The 10,820-nt window shown below is 41.8% G+C and overlaps 1 protein-coding gene across 1 annotated transcript; it reads right to left on the reverse strand.

Annotated features, from left to right (window-relative positions):
• Positions 1-35: 35 nt before the first annotated feature.
• cdc7 (cell division cycle 7 homolog (S. cerevisiae)) lies at positions 36-8,541 on the reverse strand. Its single transcript, XM_029624127.2, has 11 exons — positions 8,366-8,541; positions 6,166-6,269; positions 5,978-6,064; positions 5,702-5,837; positions 5,184-5,277; positions 4,944-5,086; positions 4,380-4,674; positions 4,018-4,119; positions 3,431-3,716; positions 3,119-3,268; positions 36-558 (listed from the first exon to the last, which is right to left on the reverse strand). Exons 2-11 carry the CDS (start codon positions 6,254-6,256, stop codon positions 194-196), a joined length of 1,749 nt encoding a protein of 582 aa, XP_029479987.1. The 5' UTR covers positions 6,257-6,269; positions 8,366-8,541; the 3' UTR covers positions 36-193.
• Between the last annotated feature and the right edge of the window lie 2,279 nt (positions 8,542-10,820).

Consider the following 10,820-nt stretch of genomic DNA (forward strand, 5'->3'; position numbering starts at 1 on the left):
CATGCTTTGCAAATGTCTCCAGCAGTTCCCAAGAGTGCTTTAATACATTTTATTCTGAGAATGTAAGTACAATTTTATATTTGACAAGGCAATCATAAATTATATGGTAACAAGGAACAATTCAAGTAAATAGCACATCTTCACATTTGAAATTCATACACTTCCTTGGCAAAGATGAGTGAAAACAGTAATCTCAGAGGTCAGTAAAAAGTGGATGCTGCAGTGCCTGTGCAGCTGTGATGCGTTTGGCTGGATTCAGGTCCAGCAGTCTATCCAGCAGGTCGTAGGCCTCGTCAGGCACGCTGTCCCATCCCCTCTCATCCTGGGCCTCAGGGTCTGCTAGGGTCTGGTCCTCCTCTGGGTGGTGCTGTCTAGAGGGCTCCCCAGGGGGATGAGTGGAAATGGGGGAGTCATGGGTACGGTGGTGGCGTGTGGTAGTGTCTCTGTGGGGATGTGGTGTGGCCTCATCATCCGGGGATGGTCTCCTTCCTCTGAGGGTTTCACACAGGGTCCTCAGGTCCTGCCGGGGGAGCTCACGGCTGCACACCACTGATTTACCTGTGGTTGAATAATGGTCATGTTATGGTCAGACTGCTGTACTTTACTATGGGTTTACCGTTTTTAATATTACCAGTGGCATCCTGCCCTTACTCTTGTAATTCAACTCTATAATTAAAACATTTAAAAAAAGTTTAGCCTTTTTGTAAATGGCTTTTTATAAAGTTATGAACTAAGCTACATTATTAATTGGAGCCTCTTATTGCTGTTTTTTTAAGTGACATGACTAAGAGGACATAGATTATCCAAACAATTACATTGATAACAGTAACAGGTCTTTGGTAGGCCCATTACGACATCAAGATACAGGACTTTCCTTCCATGACATAGGTGAAGTGATGTCAGTGACAACTTTGCAAATACAATGGCTTGTGACTCAATCTGGTGCTCAGTGTTGCTTCCTCAAGCAACGGAGATACAACCAAGATATATTTCTGTGGCCTCTTCAAGCATCCTAGGGCACAGAAGAGTCTGAAGAGCAACAACAAAAATACCATGGAGGAAGGAGAGGAAATGACAGACAAAAAGGTCTGTATGAAGATTGAGGAGTAGTTGAGGGTCCAAGGAGATGTGAGAGACCGCTTGTCTGAGTTGGAGACTTATTTCCCTCACCAACTTTAAACATCAACTATCTGAGCAGCTAACCGATCGCTGCAGCTGTACATAGTCCATCTGTAAATAGCCCACTCAATCTACCTACCTCATCCCCATACTGTTTTTATTTGATTTACTTTTCTGCGCTTTTGCACACCAGAATCATTACTTGCACATCATCATCTGCTCATTTATCACTCCAGTGTTAATCTGCTAAATTGTAACTATTCGCTCCTATGGCCTATTATTGCCTACCTCCTCATGCCTTTTGCACACACTGTATATAGACTATTTTTTTCTACTGTGTCAGTGATTTGTTTGTGTTATTGGCTTGTTTATTGTTTACTCCATGTGTAACTCTGTGTTGTTGTCTGTGTCACACTGCTATGCTTTATCTTGGCCAGGTCGCAGTTGTAAATGAGAACTTGTTCTCAACTAGCCTACCTGGTTAAATAAAGGTGTTCTCAACTAGCCTACCTGGTTAAATAAAGGTGTTCTCAACTAGCCTACCTGGTTAAATAAAGGTGTTCTCAACTAGCCTACCTGGTTAAATAAAGGTGTTCTCAACTAGCCTACCTGGTTAAATAAAGGTGTTCTCAACTAGCCTACCTGGTTAAATAAAGGTGTTCTCAACTAGCCTACCTGGTTAAATAAAGGTGTTCTCAACCTAGCCTACCTGGTTAAATAAAGGTGTTCTCAACTAGCCTACCTGGTTAAATAAAGGTGTTCTCAACTAGCCTACCTGGTTAAATAAAGGTGTTCTCAACTAGCCTACCTGGTTAAATAAAGGTGTTCTCAACTAGCCTACCTGGTTAAATAAAGGTGTTCTCAACTAGCCTACCTGGTTAAATAAAGGTGTTCTCAACTAAAGCCTACCTGGTTAAATAAAGGTGTTCTCAACTAGCCTACCTGGTTAAATAAAGGTGTTCTCAACTAGCCTACCTGGTTAAATAAAGGTGTTCTCAACTAGCCTACCTGGTTAAATAAAGGTGTTCTCAACTAGCCTACCTGGTTAAATAAAGGTGTTCTCAACTAGCCTACCTGGTTAAATAAAGGTGTTCTCAACTAGCCTACCTGGTTAAATAAAGTTGGGGGAAAACATTTTTTCGTTCCCATTTATTGAAAATGCTGCTGCTGGAGCTTATGCCCGATTGCCCGTTGCACAATTCAAGGACATAAATAAACACTGGCAATATTATAAAATGTTAGTTTATAAGTTTAACTTGTCAAAGTAACACTTAATGCAACTTTTATTGACAGTACCCTAGTGTAGGCCTATATTACTGGCTATTTGGTTTGCGAGGGGGGATTTTCCAACGGCACAATTTATTTTGCCAGCACTTTGATAAAGTAAAGCAAAAACTAAATGTGGACTTCCTGTTCAGGACTTCCTGTTCGGTTAGTCGACTTCCTATTCGATTAGTCTATCTTGCAATTGTTTGTTCTCTCCCTACTATACTATGTTTTTATTCAGGCTATTCTGAGATTGAATTAATCTATAGGCCTAACAGAGTTCAATGTTTGATCATGAAAGAATAGGCTATGCCTAGGTCAAAAAGTCATTGAAATCGAAAGGGAATTGGAGAAAAAAAAGAGAATATATTTTTTTAAACGAAGATTTTAAAACAACAAGCCAGACAACGACGTGTCCGCTGCAAAAAGCCAATCAGACGGAGGAGGAAAACACCTTGGACCCCATGTGACATGTTCAGCTGCTTTGATGCTCTCCTCTCTTTCTACAATGCACATTGTTCACTTGCATTATGTTAATAGTCAAACTACCACATACATATTAAACATTTAGGCTATGGGGAATAGGCCATTTGACATGTTGCCCTGCTTTGTGCGTTGCCAGATTCCAGCATTAAAGTCAAGTTCAAATATGCTAAACCATCGTTTGTGACATCAAGATGTCGTCACCACCGACAATGGCTGTCAAACATAGTCGATAAGACGAAATACACACCGAAAGTCATGGCAGCCTGGATGGTTTCTCTGGAGCCTCGGATGGTCATGATCTGTGTGAGGGCAATGAGGTCGTCACTGGCTTTGAAGAAGGGGTACCTGCCACTCAGCAGGGAAAGCAGGATCACACCAGCTGACCAAATGTCTATGGCTGCAGGGAGACAGGAGTGGAAAAATAAACAAGTTGACATCTGTGAAATATGATTGAGAACGCATTCTAATTTACAATGCAGAGAGCGACATTGCAGTGGAGAGGAGTATTAGTAGAGATGTGAGGTGTAGTACTGCTGAGGATGGTATCTGTTAGCCTTACCTGTTCCCTGGTTGGGACACTTGGTCAGGACTTCTGGTGCTCTGAAGCCAGGGGTTCCGGCCCTGGGAGCCACCTGCTGTTTCCTGGACATACAGATGTTACAGACTCTGTCGGTGGAGTAGCAGCTGCAGGTGAAGCCCAGGTTGACCGCAGCAGGGGTCATCCTCTGGTTGGGTCTCTGGTTGCTGACAGGGGTCCTGACAGGGGTCCTGACAGGTACTGGGCGCCGGTGGGCAGAGATAAACTTGCGTGTGGCAGGGTCCTCTGTTTTAGTGGGCTTCACCAGCTGGCCCAACATAGAAACAAAGGATTGTTATGATCGGAGGAAAGTCTTTCCAAAAAAAATCTACAGTTCATCGTCTGGTTTGTTACTGCTGGAGGGCAGTCTGACTGAGTATCCAGAAACATGTATTTGTTGGTGACAACTCCAAAAGACTAAAACAGAGTTACAGCCAGCTAAGATAGAACTGAAAAGTATACCAAACTTGTGCGGCAATATGTCTGTCAATCAAATGTGTTAAATACACACTGGACAACAGAGTAGCTATGGATTGAATGTAACAGGAGAGAAGGCAAGCATTTCCTACCTCTAACTTGGGGTCAGTGGTTTTGGTGGGGACGGAGGTAAAGCTATTCAGGTTCCTCTCTCCAAATACGGCCCGCGGTGCTTTACACAGACCTGAGAACTCCTGGTTAAAAAAAAAAATCACATCATGTCACTAATGAACACCGCAGACAAAGTACAAAAAGCAAGATAACTACATGTCACCGTATACATTACAACATCCCTGAAGTGTGTTTTCAGCTCAAAACATCTTCAGAGTATCACAACACTTTATGGTCCAATAACTACAAGGTCAATGAGTTAATAAAAACTAAGCCTATAGACAAATACCATAACACCACTGTAACCAAATGAAGTGCAAGAGATAGATCCAGTGCAGACAACCTTGGTGTGTTTAGAGCGGGTGGTGGAGGAAAATGTGGAGACCGAGACCCGCTTATCTGGTGGTTTTGAGGAAGTGGAAGAAGAGGTGGAGGAGGAAGAGTGAGGTGCTGAGGTCCTGGGGTGTGAAAGTGATTGTAGAAGTGGGGCTAGGGAGGTTGGTGCCCGTTTCCCCTGTGATGTCTCCGGTTTCCCCGTGGAGCCCCCACCCTTTTGGGTCTTCTGCTTCACCACCTTCAACAGCTCGATCTGGGTGTCGGTCGTGCCCTGTGCCAGCCCAAAGTCCACCAGGGCAAACCTACAAACCACCATGAAAACAATATATGGTAGGAATACGCACCCCAACAAAAGGTGGGGGAGTTGCAGGTAGCAAACATTTAATGGGTTTATAAATGCTTGAATTTTGGACTAGAGACCATTCAAGACAGGAGATTAATGATCTCAGTCCAAAATGTGGACGTCAGACCAGAAGACATGATCTCTGGACCTGACTAACTGAGTCAAGTATTTCAGTGTCATATAGAGCTGAAGGTTAGCTCCAGTGATACAGAGGTATTCAGTACTCACATCTTCTCCTGCCGGTTGTAAAGGAAGTTGGTGGGCTTGATGTCACGGTGGATGATGCCAAACTGGTGGACATGTCGGAGAGCTTTCAGCAGGTGGTAGATATACTGACGCACCTCCTCGAAACTCAGCAGGCCAATGATATCCTGATAGGAGAAAGATTTCCGTCACTTTGCTAGTGTTATGCCACAAACAAGGTATAAACACACAAACCAGGTAACCAACTACACAGTATTGACTCACCACAAAGGTTTGATGCTCCATATAAGGCATAACAATCACACAGTGATCATCCTTTCTGAAGCAGTAGGTCACGCCCATGACGTTTTCTTTTCCGCTTAAAGAGGGAAGAAAAACATTGAGAACATTGTGTTGTCTAAACCTGGGGTCTCCCAACTTTTTCTAGCATGAGAGATACTTTTAAAAACTCAAACATGTCACAAGCTCCTTTTTCTAGCTTTCAAATAGTGACATTCTCCTCCTCTCCCCCGGGAACATCAGTGTACAAGAGAAAGTAGTGCACTGTTTTTACTGCCAATATACCTGGTAAAATAATGGTTAATAAACTACTAAGGGGGGCCCTATAAAATCTGTGCGATCGACTTGGAGACGCCTGTTCTAAACTGTAAACTAATGCAGTGCAATCCTATTCATGCATCTCTTGAGAGAATGTTCCTCTACAAGTGGATCAGCCCATGAAAATATTAGTGCTTGTGGTAATATTGCTCCTACACCCAGAGCATGTAAAGTGTGAGACTTACCCGGCCACAGTGAGGCACTGGAGCTCTGCAGCGATCCTCACAGGGTGACTGGTGGGGATGAGGTGCTTCAGGGCAAATTTCTCTTTCGTCCCATTGGCCATCAGAGCCTCACCCAGGTACACTGAACTGAAAGTACCTACATAAAACAAAGTATTTTTTTGTTTTGCCAAAAACAACTGATATAGGATAACCCTTTTTTAAACTGATATTTGTTAATTGCCAAACTGTGGCTAACCCGCAGTCGTCTGCATATGAAGACAGAGTACTACTACATACCTTCCCCAATTTTGTCTAAAATGTGGAAAACTGTGGACAGCTGAGGAACCGCTTCGTAGAGGTACTCAATGTCATTCTCCACATCCACTGGAGAAAAATAGAGTTACCATACAGAAGGCATAACATAATTGGTAAAGACAATATCACAGAAACAATGGCTCTACTTCCTGTTGCACGATCAAACTCACTTGATAGTTTTCTCCTTCCAATGTGCTTGTCGGCTTTGACGTGACTTTCTGTGCTGTTGCTGTCACCGCAGACAGAGGGAATGACTTCCATTTGTTCTGTGGATCTAGAAATACAGATGAGCATTTAAACCAGTGAAAATTCTGACATGATGAAATGTTAACATGTAATTGGGAAATGACTAAAGTTAATATTTAGTTTAGAGTGATCAACATCATGTTTAGCATATGTCCAGTTTCTGTAATACACATCTTCCTGTGTTCCTTGTTTGTGACAGTCAAGATGTGGGTTGACTAGAGGCACAATGACTGAGTACACACTGATTATTCTGCAGAGCAACTGTCAGCTACCCAAGTTACTGTGCATGGGATAGCTGGCAAGTTAGCTGACTTTTAGCAATCTGCTAACTCCGGTTTGACTAGCTAACTATGTTGAAACAAGGTGTTTAATAAGGAAAGAAGCAGATACAAAAAAAAATGTACTTTATGCTGATATTACTCTATTGTACACTCTTCAAACAACACAGACCTGAACAACTAGCTACAAGCTCAACTAGCTAGCTTCTAGTTTGGCGAATGTACACTGAACAAAAATATAAACACAACATGTAAAGTGCTGGTCCCATGTTGCATGAGCTAAAATAAAAGATTACAGAACCATTCCATACGCACAAAAAGCTTATTTCTCGCAAATGTTTTAAACAAATTTGTTTACATCCCTTAATAAGCATTTTATCCTTTGTCAAGATAATCCATCCACCTGACAGGTGTGGCTAATCAAGAAGCTGATTAAACAGAATGATCATTACACAGGTGCACCTTGTGAAGGCCACTAAAATGTATATTTCTGTCACGCAACACAACGCCACAAATGTCTAAAGTTTTGAGGGAGTGTGCAATTGGCATGCTGAGTGCAGGAATGTCCACCAGAGCTGTTTCCTGAGAATTTTAGGATCATTTCTCTACCATAAGCTGGCTCCAATATTATTTTAGAGAATTTGGCAGTAGGTCCAACTGGCCTCACAACCACAGACCATGTATAACCATGCCAGCCAAGGCTCATGTAGGCTCATGCTCTACAACATCCGCAGAGTACGACCCTGCCTCACACAGGAAGCGGCGCAGGTCCTAATCCAGGCACTTGTCATCTCCCGTCTGCAACTCGCTGTTGCAACTCGCTGTTGGCTGGGCTCCCTGCCTGTGCCATTAAACCCCTACAACTCATCCAGAACGCCGCAGCCCGTCTGGTGTTCAACCTTCCCAAGTTCTCTCACGTCACCCCGCTCCTCCGCTCTCTCCACTGGCTTCCAGTTGAAGCTCGCATCCGCTACAAGACCATGGTGCTTGCCTACGGAGCTGTGAGGGGAACGGCACCTCAGTACCTCCAGGCTCTGATCAGGCCCTACACCCAAACAAGGGCACTGCGTTCATCCACCTCTGGCCTGCTCGCCTCCCTACCACTGAGGAAGTACAGTTCCCGCTCAGCCCAGTCAAAACTGTTCGCTGCTCTGGCCCCCAATGGTGGAACAAACTCCCTCACGACGCCAGGACAGCGGAGTCAATCACCACCTTCCTGAGACACCTGAAACCCCACCTCTTTAAGGAATACCTAGGATAGGATAAAGTAATCCTTCTCACCCCCCCTTAAAAGATTTAGATGCACTATTGTAAAGTGGCTGTTCCACTAGATGTCATAAGGTGAACGCACCAATTTGTAAGTCGCTCTGGATAAGAGCGTCTGCTAAATGACTTAAATGTAATGTAAAGGCCCTTCATCTGCAGGATGGTCAGAGGGGGAGGTGGGGTGCTGGGGAGTATTTCAGTCTGTAATAAAGCCTTTTTGTGGGGGTGGGGTGGGGGGGGGACTCATTGGCTGGGCCTGGCTCCCAAATGAGTGGGCCGATGCCCTCCCTGGCCCTACTATGGACGCGCCACTGCCCAGTCATGTGAAATCCATAGATTAGGGCCTGATGAATTTATTTCAATTGACCGATTTCCTTATATGAACTATAACTCATATATTTGTATATTTTTGTTCAGTATATATTAGAAGACTGCTTTGAACTACCAAGCTACTTGCTGTTTAGCTAACTTAGTTAATGTCTAGGTTCAAATATATCCCATCAACAACCTAGGCTAACGAGCTGAGCTAGCCAGCAAAGTTCTTTGCAAATCGAATTGACGTTACAAAACTTTATTTTACCTTTATCGTACAAATCGCTTGTAAAGGATAGCCGATGATACTAATTGAATAGTCTCTGAGACTAATAAAAAATTAAAAAAATATATCCTGGAATATTACAAAGCAGAACTTTATAAAAGACAAACAAATCCAGAAGTGCTCTTCCCCGTCCTTTTCCGCAAACAACAAACTCCGCGCTAAAAATGTACGTCAAATGACGTTTGACGTGAACGCACACACGTTTTTCAGGTTTTATATATTTTTCTAGTAATGGCGTCTTTTTTGTATGCACGAACTGCTCCATGGTTCTTTGAACAAAGCCCATGGAAATGTATGGAGTTCTTGTAACGTTTTTTGATAAACGCCGAAAATAAGGTCTGTGGTAAACACAGGCTTAGGAGATCTCAATCAGCTAACGTCACTTTTTGTGAATTATGTAATAAATTAAACACACGCACATAAAGGCTTCATAATTCATAAATCAAATCGAATTTTATTTGTCACATACACATGGTTAGCAGATGTTAATGCGAGTGTAGCGAAATGCTTGTGCTTCTAGTTCCGACAATGCAGTAATAACCAACAAGTAATCTAACTAACAATTCCAAAACTACTGTCTTATACACAGTGTAAGGGGATAAAGAATATGTACATAAGGATATATGAATGAGTGATGGTACAGAGCAGCATAGGCAAGATACAGTAGATGGTATCGAGTACAGTATATACATATGAGATGAGTATGTAAACAAAGTGGCATAGTTAAAGTGGCTAGTGATACATGTATTACATAAGGATGCAGTCGATGATATAGAGTACAGTATATACGTATGCATATGAGATTAATAATGTAGGGTAAGTAACATTATATAAGGTAGCATTGTTTAAAGTGGCTAGTGATATATTTACATCATTTCCCATCAATTCCCATTATTATAATGGTCAGGCTAACTGACTGTTCTATAGAACAAAACTTATTCGATCTCATAAACCTGTGTTATCCTCAGACCTTATTTTCGGCATTTATTCCAAAGCCCTAGTCTTTCCCCATTCATTTTGCCCATAGAAATGGTTGAAAGAAAATGGGGACACCTAGTCAGTTGTACAACTATGCCTTCAACTGAAATGTGTCTTCCGCATTTAACCCAACACCTCAATCAGCGAGGTACAGGGGACTGCCTTAATCGAAATCCACGTCTTCGGCTCCCGGGAACACTGAACATAACATTGTATAACTCTACACACTGTCAGGAATCCACAGATATGTTTTTTGACTCACTGAATAATGTTCACTCTATCAGTGATATAGAATGTAAACAGTGTGATAAACCCATCAAAGCAAACATCTAAAGAACAATAAATCACCAGGTGTTGATGGAATTACCTCAGCATTTTACAAATTATTTTCTGAACAAGTAGCTCCCTTCCTAGTTGAAGTCTTTTTTAGAGGGAATTAAAACAATGTTCTCCCTCCTACAATGAGTCAGGGGTTAATAACACTGATACCTAAGCCTAAAAAAAGAAGTGCTGCTCATCGATAACTGGCGTCCAATTTGTCTTCTTAATAATGACTATAAGATAATAGCCTTACTATTTGCAAAAATAATCAAAGAAGTCCTGGATGCAGTCATTGATGAAACACAGTCTGGCTTCATGAGGAACAGACATATTTCTAACAATATCAGACTAGTATTAGACATACTTGACTACTCAGACCTAATAACTGAGGATAGATTCATATTATTTTTAGATTTTTAAAAAGCATTTGACACAGAAGAGCATCAGTTCCTTTTCCACTCCCTTGAGAGACTTGGCTTTGGGGATTTTTTCTTTAAGGCTATTAAGACTCTCTATACAAATGGTAACAGCTCTATCAAATTGAAATATGGCACCTCACCTAGATTGGAGTTAAAAGAGAGGAATTAGGCAAGGTGTTCCTATCTCTCCGTACCTGTTTTTATTAATCACCCAACTTCTTACAAATGTTTTAAATAATAGTCCTGTACAAGGTATTTCCATAGCTGGTAAAGAAATTATTATAAGCCAGCTGGCTGATGATACTACTGAAAGATGCTAACCATGTTCCCATATCGATCAATGTGATACAATCCTTTTCCAAAGTGTCTGGTCTATATCTTAACATTAATAAATGTGAACTCATGGCTGTCAAAGATTGTGTGACACCTTCATATTATGGTATTTCAGTAAAAGAAGAACTTACATATTTAAGCATAACCATTACAAAGGATCAGAAGTCTAGAGGCTTACTTAATTTTAACACCTCTTATTAAAAAAAAACAGAAGAAGCTAAATCAATGGCTACAGAGGGACTTATCTTTAAAAGGTAGAGTCCTAATAACCAAGGCTGAAGGTATCTCTAGACTAACACATGGCGCTCTATCTTTATATCTTGACAGTAAAATAAGCAAGGAGATAGACCAGATGCTTTCAACTTTCTGTGGAGAAACCGTATGTC

This window comes from Oncorhynchus nerka, linkage group LG20 (assembly GCF_034236695.1).
Source record: "Oncorhynchus nerka isolate Pitt River linkage group LG20, Oner_Uvic_2.0, whole genome shotgun sequence".
Taxonomy (NCBI): Eukaryota; Metazoa; Chordata; class Actinopteri; order Salmoniformes; family Salmonidae; genus Oncorhynchus; species Oncorhynchus nerka.

Bases quoted from the DNA above. Each gene is read 5' to 3' on its own strand.
- cdc7 (XM_029624127.2), bottom strand. From the start codon at position 6,256: ATGGAAGTCATTCCCTCTGTCTGCGGTGACAGCAACAGCACAGAAAGT. The intron at 4,120-4,379 runs GTTGTCTGCACT...TTTTTTAACCAG, and splicing joins CCCGCTCTAAACACACCAAG to GAGTTCTCAGGTCTGTGTAA. The intron at 3,269-3,430 runs GTAAGGCTAACA...GTCTCCCTGCAG, and splicing joins GTGTCCCAACCAGGGAACAG to CCATAGACATTTGGTCAGCT.